Source organism: Mastigoproctus giganteus, chromosome 11 (genome assembly GCF_048544385.1).
Source record: "Mastigoproctus giganteus isolate SK-2022 chromosome 11, ASM4854438v1, whole genome shotgun sequence".
Taxonomy (NCBI): domain Eukaryota; kingdom Metazoa; phylum Arthropoda; class Arachnida; order Uropygi; family Thelyphonidae; genus Mastigoproctus; species Mastigoproctus giganteus.
The window spans coordinates 119415947-119437441 of record NC_143585.1 but is presented as its reverse complement, the minus strand read 5'-3'; the positions used below and the strand labels follow the sequence as shown (position 1 = coordinate 119437441).

Here is a 21495-nt window from a genome sequence, read left to right as displayed (position 1 = left end):
AGTAGGAAAACATTCTAAAGAGGTTCCTGCCTCCATGTTTCAACTAAACAAATTATGACATGGGATTCTTGAACCAAAAGTGCTATAAGCGTAGATAGTTTATTTTTTACACTTCTTACATTCTGAAGAAAAATACCAAGATAAACATAGGTGTTAGAAGGATGTTTGCAAGTATTAGGAGGAAGGATAAATGATGGACTATGATGAGAACCCGGACTGGTATTCTATAGCTATGCAGACAGTTCCACAGATTGAGAGTTAGACGTTAACTTCTCACTACAGTTGTTGTTGACAGAACCTAGAATAGTTCCATAAAATGGCATGACAAGTAGACCATTCGGCCAGATATTCAGAATTGACTAAAGGTCACAATCCTTTAGTCAATTCTGAAGGATGCATATGTGTGATGTTTGGTTTTTATCCTGAAAGCACTACCCAGAATTTCAAGCTCTAATAGTAGCTGATCCATCTGCTGGGAGATAGGTAGTATTGGGATCTAGGCTACAAATAAAAATATTATTACTTCTGAACATCGGACGATTTCTATTTCTAATTTTAATACAAGACTGCATTTTCTTGTTTCTATTATGCTAGCATATCTGTTTTTTCTGCGGGGAACCTTGAAACTTGGGGAGTTTGAAGGTAAGCTATTATGGGTAGGCACTTCAGGATTAGGATCAGATGGATAAATTTGACAGTGCACATACATACTGCCAGGTTTCTGTTGATTGCTAATTGTGGTGGGTATCAGTTGTATCCCTGTGTCAACAATATGTTGCGGGGATACACGATTCTGCTCTCGGAGAGAATAACTAGATTTTATAGATGGCGCTGATGTTGTTTATGGAATAAATTCTTCAGCATCTGGACTGGGGACTGGATCTGCAGCAACCTGATGAACATAAGAAGGTCAAGGTATTGGAGGGCTCTCAACCATTGCCTTTAGATCAAGAAGCATGGGGTAGAATTTACATTGTTGATCTTCTATTCAAAAAAGATGCTGTTTAATATCATTATTCTCTCTAAATTGTTTTCTCAGCATTTGTTTCAGGGTAACAAATGAGATATTGTTGTTCAGAGGTGTTGTAGGAAATGTCCTCAGTTTGTGTGGAGGCATCTAAGGTTCTTCCTTATAAGGAAGAGCTTCCATACAAGGAGGCATCTTCCTTATATGATGTGAGGGCTTAGGCGATGGTAATAAATTGATAGAAGAAGATGAAAGATTGTCCGAGTTGCATGGGAGATCAGCATCTGTTGGGGTATTCTGACAGTTTACCTTATGTTGACTAGAAGGAGACTAAATTCAAACTTCCATTGTTAGCTTTTTTATAGGTAGGACATCTCCAATTATTTTTTAATACACTTGATGACTTTGAAAAATTTTTAATCAATGAACATAAATCACAGTAAATCATACTGCAACTTTTGAGATAACCCAATTATGAACTGTGTTTAAACATACATTGCATGAAACTGCTTCTTTAGGTGCCATGCTGAAGATTTAAAAATGACTGAATACCAGTAAACAGAATATACAAACAAGCAGGTGGTCCGTTAGCGACACAGCAGTGTACCATAGCAAAGAGTTAGAATGTCCGAGTAGCTAGATGACAGGTTGGATCAGACATAGGTGTGGCTAACAGAAAAATTGCTGAAGAGCTACAGGACTTGATTCAAAACAGGAACAATGCCAAGGCACAAACAGCCTTATGACAAAGAAAGCACTACATTCAAAAGTCAACCAGCGTTTCTGTATGTAACTACGCTAAGCAAAGGCTAGCGAGAACGTTACACACTATAAACTTAAGACTCAAATAAATAGTACTTATCTTTATGAAGACTTCAAAAACCATCCAGGCTGCCCAATAATCATCTAAGGAACATGTCAGTGCACATAAATTACTATAAAGCAGGAGCTAAATTTAAAAAAAAAAAAAAAAAAAAGGTAAACTGCAGCCATTATCAACCCACTGCAGGATGGAAGACTCCTCAACAATTCATGCTGAAGGAAATGGACCATAATCTGCCACGCTAGTCCAGTGCGGGTTGGCAGATCGACCGTATTTAGCAGTCAGAGGCTTGAACCCAAGTCTACTCAAAGAATGTGTGCTACTGCACTCCCGCTCCTGACCACTCAGCTACAGAGCTAAATTACAGACATCTAACACCTAAGCCACCTAGCCCTAGCAGTCTCACTTTATAATTTTATATGAATGACTAAGTTTAAAGCTTTGGACAAAATGTCAGGGATATCACACACCAATAACAAAATGTTAAGTTGTAATGTTTTTTTGCCTTGATTTTAAAAATAATATTATTATTACTAGCATTAAATACTAATACCAACTAGTACTACTACTAATACTTACTAGTACTAATCTTAACATTAGGTGGTAGATGACTCAACCAGTGCAACACTTTGCCTATTGAAGGCTTGAAGTAGTGAGTCTCCAGAGTAAAGTCCCCCTCCCCCATCTATAGGTTTTGATACCTTTTGTGTTTGAGGTTTTCATTTAAAAAAAAAAATTAAACAACCTTCTGGTCCATTCCATAATAGCTGTAACTCATTTTCACTAAAAATTATCTACAATAAATGAATGTACTGTCCTTTATTCACCATCATAGTTTGGTCCTTTTTGAAAAAAATTATACACTGCATCATGAAAAATTTCTGGCATAGATCAAAGAAAGTTTTTTTATAAAGTTATGTCACTGCAAATAAAAACTATTATGTTGTTATAGCAGTAACAGTTATTTTGTCAATGGTATTGAAATCTTTTTTTCACCATTTTCAAATTGCAGCTTTTTGAAATGTCAATGTAATGAATAGCCAAGCATTGCGAGAAATCAGTGTTTTGTCGGCATTTTGAATCACACCCAAGGAGGTTGCCACAGTGGTACCAGCAGCAACCAAAACTTTGACAACCAGAGTAAAAAAATTCAGTAAAATAGTGGTATAGGTGCCAAACTAGTCATAACAACTGATTAATTTGAGAGATAAGTTATATGTGTGTTTAAGTTTAAGCAAGCCATGCTCAGGCTTTTGAGAATGAGAATAGTAGATAAAAAAAAAAAGAAAACATTTTCCATTCCATTATGACTCAAATATGATATTACTGCATGTTATTAGATTTTTTTTTTTTTTTTTTTGTAAATATACATAACTTAACAAAAGTATTTAATATTTGCATCACATACCAAATTGTTTTAAACTAAAGGTGGCCTTTCCTAATACATGAGCTACTTTAAAAATAATCAAACTCATTGATCTATGACAATTTCTTTACATGTGTATCTCTATTTTAAATAAAACTGTTGTGGAATTATTATAATTTTTTTATAATAAAACGCATTAAGTAAGCAGTGAAGTAATTAAGTAAGTTATTAAAGTAAACTCTAGCATTGGTTTTCCAGAAAATTATATTTTTATTTCTATGCCACAATTGACAAAAATATGCTTTGTGATAACCATTTGCTGACCTTTATTTTAAACTTTGGCACTGATAAACAGTTAACATAAAAGCCCTTTTGTAATATTTTTTTTTTCTTAAATAATAATTATAAAATCAATAAAATCAATTTTTGGTTATAAAATAATGTAAAAATACGTATTTTGTATGAAAACCTTTGGCGCTGCAAATACCAAAATAATTCTCTTAATGTTAACGGACCCTGATATAACAGATTTCGGATTTAATGGACCGGACAAATAATAATACAGTAATGTACATATTAATCTCGACCTTATTATTTTTTTTGGGTTATACAAAACTTCAGTGTTATTATTAATTAAAAATTAATAATAATTACCTATTTCCATTATTGTTTTGATAATCAAAGAAACCATGCACTCTTAAAGACATTATGAATCAGTTGCCTGTTATTTACACCAGCTCAAAGAACGCATGGTTTACTTCAGAGATTTTTTCTGACTGGTTCTTCAACCACTTTGTCCCTGATGTGAGGTGCTTCCAGACAGATGTTCTGAAAATTTCCCCCAATAATGTAAAGGCATTGTTGCTTCTTGATGCCTCTGCTCATCCTAGTGCTGAAAAGTTAGTTAGTAAGGATGGCAGAATTAAATGTCTTTTTTTTTTCCCCCCTCCTAACACAACTTCAGTTATTCAGCCAATGAACCAGGGAATAATTGCAGCCTGCAAGAGGCTGTATAAGAAGAACTTTTTGGAAGAAGCTAATGGTTGTGCTGGAAGATGAAGAAGATGCAGAAGACAAGAGAAGCCAGGACACTTCAGAATCTATGAGCCTACAACATTAAGCCTGCGCTCTTTAATTTTGAAGCTGCTTGGAAGGAGATGAAGACTACAACTTTGGCAAATGGTTCGAAGAAGTTGTACAATATTGAACCGGATTTGGAAGGATTTGAGGCAAATGACTTTCGGTGCATCCTTGTAAATGCTGGCAACAGGGAAACAACTGAAGATGATGGTTTGAAAATGATGCAGGTAATCCTGGCTACCAAGTCCTCACTGAAGAAGAAATTGTGGATGTGGTTCAATATGGCAAGGCAGGGGAAGAAGAAGAAGAAGAAGACATTGAGGAAGAGCAAATTACACCAGCATGGTCTACACTGTCTGAAATGAGAAATCTCATGGACATCGCCATCCATTACATAGGGACATTTCTGACCTTGAAATTGTCCCTTACTATGAACAATTTCGGCAGTTCAGGGCGATCATTATTAAGAAACAACATCAGAGTGGCAAACAACTGAAGCTGGGCACTTCTTTAAGCAAACTTCACCGACTCCCACTCCTATTTCACCTCCAACTGCTTGTACATCTCAACTGACTACAAGCAAACAGGTGACACCAGTGCCTCCATTTGTGAACATTTCAGAAGAATCTGAAGCTGAGGATTCGTTCTCCTTCATCTCTACCTTCAGATACCGAATAACGACTACTGTACTACTACTATGGTCACAGCAAAATACTCTTCAACTACACTATCAAAATGTGAGTAAATATTACATATTCTTTATTATAATGTAATAACTTTTATATTGTACCATATATTGTATTAAAGCTTTTTTTTTGACATTAAGAACAATAAAACTTTTGGTATTAACGGACACTCCTTCTCCCTTATTAGTCTGTTAAATCGAGGGTTTATGTTTATTTGAATATAAATTACTTAAACTGATAAATTTAATAAAATTAAATTTAGTAAATTTAATTAATATCTTATTAATAAGTTTTATTCAACTAAATACAGAAAATTTTATGATATTCTATCTTTTTGTTTTTTCAGTGCAAACAAAATTAGAATCAGAACAAAATTAGATTTCTTAAAATATAATCACACCTTTTTTTGCAATATAAGTTCCATTTCTCTCTGTTTCTTTGCTAATTCTTGAACAACTTGTTCACTTTTTTGTTGCTGCAATGCCTCTTGAATATGCTGTTGTTCTGTAGCCTATATAAAACAAAGAATGTGTCAGGATGTTGCAATTTAAAGTACTAGTTGTTTACTATTTTTAGGTTCCTTAGTTATTATTATTAGATAATTTATCTAGACTTTTTCTGTCAAATTTACAATGAAATTTTTGAAACTGATCTTAAAATTGCACTAAATATCTATTTACGAAGGACACAAATTTGTTGTAAAGGATACAGAGAAGAGCAATAAGATCAGTTGGGGGGGGGAGTCACTCAGAGAGAGAGGGAGAGACTTGGGTTCCGTGAATTGCAGCATATGGAAACTACACATCTATGAGGAGACCTAACTGAAGTATTTAAGGGAAAGAGCTTTCCAAAGTGGAGGTACATCTTTGGGTATTGCATTAGGTCCCAAAGGTGTTGCTAATTTTTGGAATCATATCATCATTGCTTTTCCCCAAATTTTCTTTTTACTGTATATAATAATGTAATTGATATTAAAGTCATATTACTGAGTAATACATTATCAAATTATGCAATTTATGTCCTTCATACTTGATAGGTGGTAAGCTTGGGACACAGTCTTTCTTTCTGAAAGTTAATAATAACTGGTGTAGTCCATTTCAGACATCCTTGATTAAGCTTGCACATCTTCTTTCTTTCTTTCTTTCTTTCTTTCTCTCTCTCTCTCTCTCTCTCTCTCTCTCTCTCACACACTATTTTATTTTTGGCTTAAAATAAAGGAAATTGCACATATGTTTACCATCAGCTTAATAAAGAACAGAAAGGGTGTGGTGTCAAATAATTACCAAAAATGAGCATGGGGTTTTGAATTATTCTTGGCCCATACATAGAGCTGCAATGGAAAAATTCTGGAAAGCACTGGTTAAGGCTTTATAAGAGTTTTTAAGCGGCATGCATAGGAAAAGAAATTTAAACTGGTGGGTGGTGGAGCCTTTTCCCAGTGAGTAACTGATTGTTGGAATAAACTTACAAACGTTGTGAAGATGGGAAGTTTCAATGCATTTAAAGAGCAATTAGACACACTGTTAGAAGGGATTACAAACGAAGTGGATACAAGTTTTTTTTTTTTTTTTCCATAGCTGTATAAGTTTTCTTCCATTCATCATTCTGCCATTACTAATGCTAAGAGTCTCTATAACCTGCAGGCTTTTTCAATATACAGAAAACCCACAATTTTGCAGAATAATAGGGAAAGAAGGTGTCCATTACTGAAAAATGTCCGTTAAATCAAACGTTTTTCCCTGAGACCATCTATATCCCATATAATTGAAAATTTAAACAGTTACTCTGTATATGTATATATCAGAAACAATGAAACAAAGTTAAACAATAACTTCAGTTGATACAGAGTACGTAATTAGTAATAAATAATTTGCCATAACTGTGCCAAGAAAAACTTTATTTAGAGTTGGAGCTAAGATGCCAAAGTTAAATTCAAAATCTGTTAAGCTGAGGTCTATAAAAGTGGGAGTCTACTGTACTTCACAGTTACAGCACTTGGGCTTCTTTATTTCTTTGTTCTAACCAAAATACTGATCCTTCTACTCTTTATTCAACCTCTGAAAAAGAATAATAGAATTTTTACATACATTTCCTTATTCAAGATTGCACTGCCTTAAGGCATAAAGAATATGATGAGAATGTTTCTACAATCAAAAATCACAAAAATCATTTGTTTTAAATGAGTTGAAAAAACTTAGAACACAGTACTGCTGCTGCTTGTTTCTGAGTTATAATGGTAAATCTGTCTGGTTTCATGGTAACTGTGTAACTCAGAAATATTTGATCTTCTTGATTAGCATAGGCATATGATGCAAGAAAGCAAGCTTATGCAGCATCAGCCACAAAAAAAAAAAAAAAATAACCACCCCCATTTCACCCCTCCGTTTGTTCGAAATACCTGTCCAGCTGAGCCTTAAATTTATTTAGGCTATCAACTTCCACAACAAGGGATGGAAGTCTGTTCCACCAACCAACTACCCGCTGGCTAAAGGCAAATTTCGGCACATCTATCCTATCCTACCTCTGTCTTTCCTCAATTTGAATTTATGCCCTCTCAGGCGATTATTCTGAGCAAGAGGAAGAATCCCATCAGCATTGAGCATGTTCATAATAAAGTGGCCAGACAGTGTTGTATCAAGTTAATTTACAATTCAAGCTTTCCTTTCTTATTCTTATAAAAATAAAGCATTATGATGTTAGACTTATGCACAAAGGAAATTATATTCTGTCAGTGAATCAATAGACAATCTGAAGGCCTGCTTTGTCACTAGTTCTACTTTCTTTAGAAGGCTATAATAAAAAAAAAATATTATGGTGATTTTAGTAACAATGGTCCATAACAAAAGTCATTACCTCTAGCCATAATATCAGTACCATGAGAGAGAGTCTTCCAATTTGATGCAAATTAAAAGGCATCAAATAGTTAGTGAATTATGTAAAGGAGGCACTATATTACAGTCTCTAATAGTTTGTAATTTCCTTACATATTGAGGGCTTTGTCTATAGTGATTTTTTTTTTTGAAATCCTTCGTAATTTCCTTACATATTGAGGGCTTTGTCTATAGTGATTTTTTTTTTGCAATCCTGTTCATATGTGAAACATACAAATTTTTGGATTCCTATTACTTCACTTTCAGTCTTTCTTGAGAAAGCTATTTAGAAATATTGTGTAGTACAATATCACAGGTTGTCAACCTCTGGTATAGTTTATGCCACCATCATGAGATGATGTCATTTGACCCCTGAACAATGAAATTCTGTGAAAATCACATCCAAACATACATTCCCTTGTGCCAACTCACTTTTAACACGAATTCTCCCTATAATGCATTTTAACCCTCTAATCACCAGGTGGCCAATTTGAAAAACAACAGCAAGTAGCTTCCTTACATACAGTGGTGGACAAAAAAAAAAACTGCATCACTTTAACAAAAAGAAACATTTGTAATGAAACATATAAGATATTGTTTGATTACAGTCATTTTGTTTGTCACAAAGCAAAGGTATTGCATCAGCTGTTTCTATAAATACGGCGTTGGAAGGGTATGCAAGCTCATTAGCATCCTGTTTTGCAGAGGTGTATGCATGGCTTCATATGTTCAGTTGACACTAAGAACGAAAAGTGTGGTTGTTGCTCTGTCCCAGGAAGGGCTTTCTACGCATGCTATCGCTGATAAAATTGATGCCACCAGTCAACCGGATGCTGAAATTAAAGCGTGAAACCAGTGATGTGAAGAGAAGACCTGGATCAGGCTGTAAGAGAGTGACTACACCTTCCCAAGATCGATATTTGAAATGGCTATGCCTTCATAATAGCCATGTTAGTGCTCCTGATCTAAAACTGAACTTTGAGATGGCCTCTGGTGTTGAAACAAGTGCATGAACTATCCAAATATGGCTAGGTCTGCATGCCTATCGACCCAAGAAGAAGCCTTTGTTGACCCAACACATGATGAAGAAGTAGCTTGCTTGGGTTAAAACACGTATTTTATGGACAAAAGAGCAATGGGACACCATCTTTTCTGACGAATCGAAATTCAACCTACATGGCTCGGATGGAAAGCGATATGTCAGAAGACGAAAATCGGAAGCATCCCATCCTGACTGCATAACACCGACTGTAAAGTTCCCCGCCAATCAGATGATCTGGGGATGCATAACAAGCAAAGGGTGGAGCGAATTAAGTTTATTAACAAAACGGTGAATGCAGAAACCTTCACTTCTATCTTGGAGGAGTGCCTGAAACCCATTATTAGTGATCACCCACACAGATGTGCAAAACTGCATTTTTCAACAGGACTCAGCACCTTGCCACACACAGCAAAATTGGTGAGTTTTATGCTATTTAGATTTAATGATGAGTTTGTCTTCTTCTCTCACAAGGCTTAAAACATACTTACACTAATGTTTTCCCTCATTTTTCTCCCTTAAGGTGCAGTCATACATTAGCATTAGCAGAATTAGTAGAGGCATATGATGCAAGAAAACAAGTTTATGCAGCATCAGCCAAAAAAAAAAAAAAAAAAATCACTCCCATATCATCAATCCGTTCGTTCAAAATACCTGCCCAGCTGAGCCTTAAATTTATTTAGGCTATCAACTTCCACAACAATGGATGGAAGTCTGTTCCACCAACCAACTACCCGCTGGCTAAAGGCAAATTTCCGCACATGTATCCTATCCTACATCTGTCTTTCCTCAATTTGAATTTATGCTCTCTCAGATGATTATTCTGAGCAAGAGGAAGAATCCCATCAGCATGCTCAAACCATTCAAGGCTTTATACACCTCTATCAGATCACCTCGCCGGTGCCTAGTCTCCAGACACTGTAATTTACAAAACTTAAGCCTTTCTTTGTAAGAGCAACCCTTTGTTCCATTCACTAATCTTGTTGCCCTTCTCTGTACTCATTCCAGCAGCTCTACATCGTTCTTGAAATGAGGCCTCCAGACCTGTATACAGTACTCAAGGTGTGGCCTGACCATTGCCTTATACAAGGGAATAATCACCTCCTTATCCCTGCTAGAAAAATTCCTGAATATCATTGACAAGACACCATGAACTACTCTTGCAGCCCATCTGCACTGCCAGAAAACTTCATATCTGCCTGCACAATTACCCCCACTTCCTTTTCATTCTCTACCACTGTCAGTGTAGTACCACACAGTTGATACATTACTCTGGGGTTACTGTTTCCCATATAGTGTACTTTACATTTGTCAATGTTAAACTTCATTTGCCACCTCTCAGCCCATCTGCTCAACCTTTCCAGATCCTGTTGCAGCAGCAGCAGCAGCAGCAGCACTGTCAGTAGTGTCCTTAACAACCCTGCAACCTTTGTATCATCTGCAAGCTTGGACATTAAGCTTAATATACCATCATCAATATCATTTATAAATACAGAAAACAATAATGGACCCAATACTGAACCCTGAGGGACTCCACTAATAACATTAGTTCGCAATGAGCAGTTTCCATTGATTACTACTCTCTGTCTTCTCCCCCTCAACCATCCCTTTATCCATAGCAGCAATTTGCCTCCAATGCCACACTGCTCCATTTTGTGCAGCAGTCTTCCATATGCAACAGTATCAAAAGTCTTTCTACGATCCAAATATATAATATCAAAGTTATTCCCTGCATCCAGTTCTTTTGTGACTGCATCGTAGTATCCAATCAAATTGGTCAGGCAAGACTTTCCCTTAACAAAACCATGCTGTGTCCGAGCTATAACTGATGTCTTGTCTAGATGAACCTGCAGTGCTTCTTTAACCAGTGCCTGCCTCCATTAATTTTCCTGGAACAGAAGTTAAACTCACAGGTCCATAATTACTCGTGTCAGCCTTTGATCCTGATTTGTGATTTGGGGTTCACATTTGCACATCTCCAGTCTATGGGTACCTCCCCTGAGTCCAAAGCTCTCATAATTATGGCTAAGGGTTTGCTTACTTCATTTGCTGCCTCCTTTAATATAACTGGATAAATCCCATCCACCCTGGGTGCCTTTTTTATGTTTATCCTCAACAATTTATGTTCCACTTTCTTTTCAGTTATTACAAAATTATCTAGCTCACTGTCAGAGTTTACTTCACTTCTGGCATTCCCCTTCCTGAGTAACTCCTCATGTGTGAATGTAGATGCAAAATACTCGATTAGTTTGTTAGTCACCTGAGCAGGATCATCAACAGTTGAACCAACATTATCCAGTGGACCAATCTGATTCATCCTTTTCCTTCTAGAGTTTACATAAGTAAAGAACTCTTTTCTGTTTTTCTTTGCCAAGGATTTCTCATAATCTGCCTTTGCCTGCCTAATCTCCTTTGTGACTTGGTTACAGACCAGCTTATATCTATTATAGGCTTCCATATCACCCATTAATTTATATGTATCCCATGCATTTTTCTTCTCTGCCATATGACTCATTACTTCATCTGACATCCATTTGACCTAAACCTTGAACAATATTTCTTAGTTGGCATGTAAAGCCTAGTAGCTTCCAAGATAAATTCTTTGAATGTTTCCCAATTTTAATTTGCTGTTGGTAACATCATAAGATGGTCCCACTGTATAGAATTTAAATACGGTCTCAGACCATCGTAGTCGCCTTTACAAAAGCAAAAACTCTTCCCTGATGGTAGTTACCTCTTTAAGTAAATCCCACTTCAGCACACTGTGATCACTGCCACCTAGTGGTTCCTTTATCTGCAGATTCTTAATGCATGCAGAATCACAACTGATAATCACATCAAGAATATTACTCCCTCTAGTTGCCTCCCAAACATGCTGATGTAGAAAACAATAATCCAATTAAACTGTGCTGAGATTGAATATGTTGAGGCGTTTTCAGATACCTTACCACGTTCTGTTTTTGTTTAACTGCCGAATCATGTGAAACTGAAGAAGCATGAGTTCTGTACAAAAATCCATTTGACTGCTCACATGATGAACCTAGTTTCACTGATCTTCATCTATGATATCTTGGGTTTGCACAATGTGTCCTAGGACAGTTGACATTCTTTAATGATCAGTGCATAAATTATCAGCAGATTCCCATCCTTCTTGAAACGTTTGTGGCACTAGAAAACCACAGTTCTCATTGTGCAATGATCACCATATATTTCTTTTGTCATATTCTGAACCATTTAAACCTTGATGAATTTGAGATATTACTCAAAGCATCAAAGGCGGATATTGTTGGGCTATCAGAGACGTGGTGTCACAGATATAAGGAATGCAGAACTGGAATTTGGGGAGTACAACATCTACAGAAAGGATAGACAGGATAGGAAGGAAGGAGGGGTTATGCTATTAGGTAAGAAACACATAAATTCCAAAGAAGTGAAGACAGTTGGACATCGCTGGACAGTGCAGTGTCGAGTCAGTTTGGTGTGACATAAGCATTGGGAGATCAAAATTGAGAGTAGGAGTGTGCTCTAGGCCTAATGACACTGATGAGTATAATAAGAAACTGTACAGGGAAATAGGGTAAATCAGAGAGCCTTATAATGGGGGATTTTAATTTCCCAGATATTGACTGGAATTTGTGGGTTGGTCACTCACACACTAGAAAGGCTTTTGTGGATTTATTCAATAATTGTTTTTTAAATCAGCATGTTCAGGAGGCAACTAGACGGAGTAATACTCTTGATTTGATTATCAGTAGTGATTCTTCATGCATTAAGGATCTGCAGATAAAGGAACCACTACGTGACAGTGATCACAGTATGCTGAAGTGGGATTTACTCAAAGAGGGAATTACAATCAGGGGTAAAGGGAAGGGTTATTGCTTTTGTAAAGGTGACTACGATGGTCTGAGACTATTTAAATTCTATACAGTGGGACCAACAGAAAATTCAAAATGGGAAACATTCAAAGAACTTATCTTGGAAGCTACTAGGCTATACATACCAACTAAGAAATATTATTTCAGGTTTAGCCTAAATGGATGTGAGATGAACTAATGAGATATATGGCAGAGAAGAAAAAAATGCATGGGATACATATAAATTAACACGTGACACAGAATCCTATGATAGATATAAGTTGATATGCAACCAAGTTACAAAGGAGGTTAGGCAGGCGAAGGCAGATTACGAGAAATCTTTGGCAAGGGATGCAAAGAAAAAAAAGCAAAGAGTTCTTTACTTATGTAAACTCTAGAAGGAAGGGGTTGAATCAGATTGGTCCACTTGATATAGTTATATGAAATTTGTATTTAACAGCAGTGGCCAATCTCTTGAGGCGAAAGTTCCTTGTTAGTAATGTTTAAAAGATTGTGTGATGAGGTATACAAGCCACCAACTTTTGATATGAGAAATCACTCATTCAAGAGAAAGTAAATTCGTAGTAAGTTCTTTCACTTGTACTTGAGTGTGAGTTGGATGAACATTTAGCTGTCGGTGTAGCATGCATTTTATGTTTTTTGTTTTTTTTTTACTAACTTGTTTTAAACGTTTATTTGAAATTGCATTTCTCTCTCTTTTATAAGACAGCTGTTTTTTTCCCGAATTCTCAGTGAATTGACATTTATTTGACCCAAATAAATTGGCAAAGTCCATGTAAGGCGTTTAAGTACCCAGGTGCAAAGTATAAAATGACACTTCCCCTACCAAATGGAATGAGTAGCTTTGAACCTATGATAACCCCAGGGGCTCACATCTGGTGAGTATGGGCTTGGCACACCCAGGGTTCTGAGCTGGATATCATCATTCTTCTTTTTCTTGGTGATGCCCTTCTACTTCTCTCTCTCGGGGTAATTCAGAATTTTTTTTTTTTTTGGCTGGTGCAGCATAAGCCTCAGGCTTCCTTGCACCATATAGCTAATAATAATAATAATAATAATAATAATATATTGATGGTTCAACTGTTGATGATCCTACTCAGGTAGCTAACAAACTAAATGAATATTTTGCATCGACATTCACACATGAGGAGTTATTCAGTGAGGGGAATGCCAGTAGTGTATTCAACTCTGGCAGTAAGCTAGATAATCTTGTAATAACTGAGAGTAAAGTGGAGGAGAAAGTGGAGGAGAAATTGTTGAAGATAAACACAAGAAAGGCACCTGGGGTGGATGGGATCAAAGGAAGTAAGCAAACCCTTAGCCATAATTATGAGAGCTTCTTTGGACTCAGGGGAGATACCCATAAACTGAAGGTATGAAAATGTAAACCCAATTCACATAGGAGGATCAAAGGCTGACACAAGTAATTATAGACCTGTGAGTTTAACTTCTGTTCCAGGAAAATTAATGGAGGCACTGCTGAAGCGGGATTTACTCAAAGAAGTAACGACCATCAGGGGTAAAGGGAAGGGTTATTGCTTTTGTAAAGGCGACTACGATGGTCTGAGACAGTATTTAAATTCTCTGATTTACTGGCCCACTCTATTTCCCTGTACAGTTCTTTATTATACTCATCAGAGTCATTAGGCCTATAACACATTCCACACTCAATTTTGTTTCCCCAGTGCTTACGTCACACCAAACTGACTCGACACTGCACTGTACTATCCAGCCACGTCGACTGGCTGTACTTCCATGGATTTTGTGTTTCTTAACTAATAGCATAACCCCTCCTCCCTTCCTATCTTTCCTGTACTTATTGTACTCCCCAAATTCCAGTTCTGCACTGCTTATATCTGTGTGACACCAATATCTGCCTTTGATATTTTGACCAGCACCTCAAATTCATCAAATTCATTTACCAAACTCCTAGCATTGGTGTACACGTAAGTATACATGCACCTGTTCATATTCTTAGCTACCCTAACACAGCCCATATATCTACTTGTTCTGCAATGTGTCCCAGCAGTCTCTGGAATCTCCTGCACCTTGTTTAGCAGAATGCTGCTCATGCCAATAGAAGCAGTGCAAGAATCAGTTTCACCTCTGCCAGCGGCTACTGTTCATATCTATTAGTCCTTGTATCCTACCCCCCTAGCTAGCAGTTTTCCGACCCACCTAACACTGCCTCGATATTTGCTACTGGTGTTGCTGAATATTTCATAGTCTTTTTTTTTACTAATTTCTATAAGCATGGCATTAGTCTAACAATACGCGGGCAGGCAGGCGCCGGGTTGATAGGAATGTGTTACATTTAATTTTTTAAAAAAATTGCTTCTTTATTAATGAAATTCGTTAATTGTCTTGAGAAATGAATTGTTAATTGTCTTGAAAAATGAATCTCGAGTCCCAATGCAGCTGCATTGGCATAGTTACATGCCACTGAATAAAATCATTGGTTTTCCCTGAGATTTTGTTTTTCAGTTAGCTCTTCATAGACTGGAACTACTTGACAGAACAGGGAAGAAGCGAAATGCCTTGCATGTTCTTTTTCTTTAATTTCAAATTTCTAGGCATATTCCCCCTCTGCCCTCCAAGCTGATTCATTTATTAATGAAATATGCCCTTGGTCCCAACACTGATCCTTGAGGGTTTGGTTTGGTTTTTTTTTTTTTTTTAGGAGCATTAGCAACTAAGGCCATATTGCTCCGGGATATGCGGTGGTCATTCCCTGACCTTTCCAAATCTTCCGTATTTGGTGGTGACGGCTCGAACCCCGGTCTAATCAAGAAGCATGTGATAAGCACTGCTCCTTCCCATCTGGCTACAGAGGCGCAATTAGCATTAGCATTAGCATTAGTAGAGGCATTTGATGCAAGAAAGCAAGCTTATGCAGCATCAGCCAAAAAAAAAAAAAAAAAACCACTTCCACTTCACCCCTCTGTTCGTTCAAAATACCTGTCCAGCTGAGCCTTAAACTTATTTAGGCTATCAACCTCCACCACAAGGGATGGAAGTCTGTTCCACCAACCAACCACCCGCTGGCTAAAGGCAAATTTCCGCACGTCTATCCTACATCTGTCTTTCCTCAATTTGAATTTATGCCCTCTCAGGTGATTATTCTGAGCTAGAGGAAGAATCCCATCAGCATTGAGCATGCTTAAACCATTCAAGGCTTTATACACCTCTATCAGATCACCTCGCTGGTGCCTAGTCTCCAGACACTGTAATTTGCAAAACTTAAGCCTTCCTTCGTAAGAGCACCCCTTTGTTCCATTCACTAATCTTGTTGCCCTTCTCTGTACTCGTTCCAGCAGCTCTACATCCTTCTTGAAATGAGGCCTCCAGACCTGTATACAGTACTCTAGGTGTGGCCTGACCATCGCCTTATACAATGGAATAATCACCTCCTTATCCCTGTGGGAAAAATTCCTGTATATCATTGACAATACTCCATGAGCTACTCTTGCAGCCCGTCTGCACTGCTCAGAGAACTTCATATCTGCCTGCACAACCACCCCCAAGTCCCTTTCATTCTCTACCACTGTCAGTGTTGTACCATAGAGTTGATATGTTGCTCTGGGGTTGCTGTTTCCCATGTGTAGTACTTTACATTTGTCAATGTTAAACTTCATTTGCCACCTCTCAGCCCATCTGCTCAACCTTTCCAGATCCTGTTGCAGAAGCATAGTGTCAGTAGTGTCCTTGACAACCCTGCCAACCTTTGTATCGTCTGCAAACTTGGACATTAAGCCCGATATACCATCATCAATATCATTTATAAATACAGAAAACAATAATGGACCCAACACTGAGCCCTGAGGGACTCCACTAATAACATCAGTCCACGATGAGCAGTGTCCATTGATTACCACTCTCTGTCTTCTCCCCCTCAACCACCCCTTTATCCATAGCAGCAATTTGCCTCCAATGTCACACTGCTCCAATTTGTGTAGCAGTCTTCCATGTGCAACAGTATCAAAAGCCTTTCTAAGATCCAAGTATATAATATCAAAGTTATTCCCTGCATCCAGTTCTTTTGTGACTGCATCATAGTATCCAATCAAGTTGGTCAGGCAAGACTTCCCCTTAACAAAACCATGCTGTGTCTGAGCTATAACTGAAGTTTTGTCTAAATGATCCTGCAGTGCGTCTTTAACCAGTGCCTCCATTAATTTTCCTGGAACAGAAGTCAAGCTCACAGGTCTATAATTACTTGTGTCAGCCTTTGATCCTCCTTTGTGAATTGGGGTCACATTTGCACATTTCCAGTCTATGGGTACCTCCCCTGAGTCCAAGGAAGCTCTCATAATTATGGCTAAGGGTTTGCTTACTTCCTTTGCTGCCTCCTTTAATATAACTGGATAGATCCCATCCACCCCGGTTGCCTTTCTTGTGTTTATCTTCAACAGTTTCTCCTCCACTTTACTCCCAGTTATTTCAAGATTCTGTAACTTACTGCTAGAGTTGAATACACCTCTGGCATTCCCCTCGCTGAATAACTCCTCATGTGTGAATGTCGATGCAAAATATTCATTTAGTTTGTTAGCCACCTGAGCAGGATCATCAACACTTGACCCATCAATATCAAGTGGACCAATCTGATTCATCCCTTTCCTTCTAGAGTTTACATAAGTAAAGAACTCTTTGCTGTTTTTCTTTGCATCCCTTGCCAAGGATTTCTCGTAATCTGCCTTCGCCTGCCTAACCTCCTTTGTAACTTGGTTGCATATCAACTTGTATCTATCATAGGCTTCTGTGTCATGTGTTAATTTGTAAGTATCCCATGCATATTTCTTCTCTGCCATATGCCTCATTAGTTCATCTGACATCCATTTTGGCCTAAACCTTGAACAATATTTCTTAGTTGGTATGTAAAGCCTAGTAGCTTCCAAGATAAGTTCTTTGAATGCTTCCCATTTTGAATTTGCTGTTGGTAACATCATCAGTTGGTCCCACTGTATAGAATTTAAATACTGTCTCAGTCCATTGTAGTCGCCTTTACGGAAGCAATAACCCTTCCCTTTACCCCTAATGGTAGTTACCTCTTTGAGTAAATCCCACTTCAGCACACTGTGATCACTGCCACCTAGTGGTTCATTTATCTGCAGATTCTTAATGCATGAAGAATCACTGCTGATAATCAAATCAAGAGTATTACTCCCTCTAGTTGCCTCCCGACTAGTGGATTCCCTCAATCCTTGAGGGAATCCACTTCCTCCACGCTGTGGCATGTCCATGTATGACAACCCTTTGTATCCAATATTTTTAGCAGCCTTTGATTCAATGAAGGATCATGCTATTAATTCTAATTTGCTCTAGTTTGTATAATAGCCTTTTATGGAAACTATATCTAAAGCTCCATTGACGTCAAGGTAAATAATGTCAAAGTTGTTTCTTGCACACAACTGGTTTATGACTTCATCATAATAATTAACTATATTGGTCAGGCAAGTCTTTCCCACATGAACCTGTGCTATCCCGATGGTCCACTATTGCACCCTTAATCAGAGACTCCATGATCTTACTCATGACTGAAGCCAAAATTACAAGTCTATAGTTCCCATCTTGTGTTTTGCAACTCCATTGTGGATAGAGGAAACTCTTGTGCTTCTCCAGTACAAGGGGGATCCTCTCTGGAATCTAATAATGATCTGATTAGCATCCTCAACAGGATGTACTACCACTCCTGGAGCCTTATCTTTGATCAGCTTTAGCAGTTTTCCCTGGGATGGTATTCTGTGATGTCATTCATTTTAGACTACCCATATTCCAACCAGCAAATAAACCCTAAAATTAACATTTCAAAATTCACACTTGACAGTCTCATAAATTAGTGAAACCTTATGTAAGCATCTATAAGTTTTGCATCTAATATTAGTTTTAAGTTTGAAATTTAATTGAGTAAATGTGAAAACAATTTACTCAATGCAGGTATACTTGCGTGTACACCAATGGTAGGAGTTTAGTAAATACATTTGATGAATTTGAGGTATTGCTCAAAACATCGAAGGCAGATATTGTTGGGATATCAGAGACGTGGTGTCACACAGATATAATGGATGCAAAACTGCAATTTGGGGAGTACAACGTCTACAGAAAGGATAGACAGGATAGGAAGGGGGGAGGGGTTATGCTTTTAGTTAAGAAACACATAAAAACCAAGGAAGTGAAGCCAGTCGACATCGCTGGACAGTGCAGTGTGGAGTCAGTTTGGTGTGACATAAACATTGGGAGATCAAAATTGAGAGTAGGAGTGTGCTATAGGACTAATGACTCTGATGAGTATAATAATGAACTGTACAGGGAAATAGAGTGGGCCAGTAAATCAGAGTGTCTTATAATGGGAGATTTTAATTTCGCAGATATTGACTGGAATTTGGGGGCTGGTTACTCACACACTAGCAGGGCTTTTGTGGATTTATTGGATGATTGTTTTCTACATCAGCATGTTCGGGAGGCAACTAGAGGGAGTAATACTCTTGATTTGATTATCAGCAGTGATTCTTCATGCATTAAGAATCTGCAGATAAATGAACCACTAGGTGGCAGTGATCACAGTGTGCTGAAGTGGGATTTACTCAAAGAGGTAACTACCATTAGGGGTAAAGGGAAGGGTTATTGCTTCCGTAAAGGCAACTACAATGGACTGAGACAGTATTTAAATTCTATACAGTGGGACCAACTGATGATGTTATCAACAGCAAAGTCAAAATGGGAAGCATTCAAAGAACTTATCTTGGAAGCTACTAGGCTTTACATACCAACTAAGAAATATTGTTCAAGGTTTAGGCCAAAATGGATGTCAGATGAACTAATGAGGCATATGGCAGAGAAGAAAAATGCATGGGATACATACAAATTAACACATGACACAGAAGCCTATGATAGATACAAGTTGATATGCAACCAAGTTACAAAGGAGGTTAGGCAGGCGAAGGCAGATTACGAGAAATCCTTGGCAAGGGAGGCAAAGAAAAACAGCAAAGAGTTCTTTACTTATGTAAACTCTAGAAGGAAGGGGATGAATCAGATTGGTCCACTTGATATTGATGGGTCAAGTGTTGATGATCCTGCTCAGGTAGCTAACAAACTAAATGAATACTTTGCATCGACATTCACACATGAGGAGTTATTCAGCGAGGGGAATGCCAGAGGTGTATTCAACTCTAGCAGTAAGCTACAGAATCTTGAAATAACTGGGAGTAAAGTGGAGGAGAAACTGTTGAAGATAAACACAAGAAAGGCACCTGGGGTGGATGGGATCTATCCAGTTATATTAAAGGAGGCAGCAAAGGAAGTAAGCAAACCCTTAGCCATAATTATGAGAGCTTCCTTGGACTCAGGAGAGGTACCCATAGACTGGAAATGTGCAAATGTGACCCCAATTCACAAAGGAGGATCAAAGGCTGACACAAGTAATTATAGACCTGTGAGCTTAACTTCTGTTCCAGGAAAATTAATGGAGGCACTGGTTAAAGAAGCACTGCAGGATCATTTAGACAAGACTTCAGTTATAGCTCAGACACAGCATGGTTTTGTTAAGGGGAAGTCTTGCCTGACCAACTTGATTGGATACTATGATGCAGTCACAAAAGAACTGGATGCAGGGAATAACTTTGATATTATATACTTGGATCTTAGAAAGGCTTTTGATACTGTTGCACATGGAAGACTGCTACACAAATTGGAGCAGTGTGACATTGGAGGCAAATTGCTGCTATGGATAAAGGGGTGGTTGAGGGGGAGAAGACAGAGAGTGGTAATCAATGGACACTGCTCATCGTGGACTGATGTTATTAGTGGAGTCCCTCAGGGCTCAGTGTTGGGTCCATTATTGTTTTCTGTATTTATAAATGATATTGATGATGGTATATCGGGCTTAATGTCCAAGTTTGCAGACGATACAAAGGTTGGCAGGGTTGTCAAGGACACTACTGACACTATGCTGCTGCAACAGGATCTGGAAAGGTTGAGCAGATGGGCTGAGAGGTGGCAAATGAAGTTTAACATTGACAAATGTAAAGTACTACACATGGGAAACAGCAACCCCAGAGCAACGTATCAACTTTGTGGTACTACACTGATAGTGGTAGAGAATGAAAGGGACTTGGGGGTGGTTGTGCAGGCAGATATGAAGTTCTCTGAGCAGTGCAGACGGGCTGCAAGAGTAGCTCATGGAGTATTGTCAATGATATACAGGAATTTTTCCAGCAGGGATAAGGAGGTGATTATTCCATTGTATAAGGCGATGGTCAGGCCACACCTAGAGTACTGTATACAGGTCTGGAGGCTTCATTTCAAGAAGTATGTAGAGCTGCTGGAACGAGTACAGAGAAGGGCAACAAGATTAGTGAATGGAACAAAGGGGTGCTCTTACGAAGAAAGGCTTAAGTTTTGCAAATTACAGTGTCTGGAGACTAGGCACCAGCGAGGTGATCTGATAGAGGTGTATAAAGCCTTGAATGGTTTAAGCATGCTCAATGCTGATGGGATTTTTCCTCTAGCTCAGAAAAATCACCTGGGAGGGCATAAATTCAAATTGAGGAAAGACAGATGTAGGATAGACGTGCGGAAATTTGCCTTTAGCCAGCGGGTGGTTGGTTGGTGGAACAGACTTCCATCCCTTGTGGTGGAGGTTGACAGCCTAAATAAGTTTAAGGCTCAGCTGGACAGGTATTTTGAACGAATAGAGGGGTGAAGTTGAAGTGGGTTTTTTTTTTTTTTTTTTTTGGCTGATGCTGCATAAGCTTGCTTTCTTGCATCAAATGCCTCTACTAATGCTAATG

The 21495-nt window shown here is 38.0% G+C and overlaps 1 protein-coding gene across 1 annotated transcript in view; it reads right to left on the bottom strand.

The window, feature by feature from the left end:
- Nucleotides 1-21495, bottom strand: part of Mitofilin (inner membrane mitochondrial protein mitofilin) — a 283542-nt gene that overhangs the window by 71954 nt on the left and 190093 nt on the right. The window contains exon 12 of the mRNA XM_090385394.1: nt 5323-5433. Within this exon, the coding sequence (XP_090241520.1) occupies nt 5323-5433 (111 nt within the window). The remainder of the gene's footprint in view (nt 1-5322; nt 5434-21495) is intronic.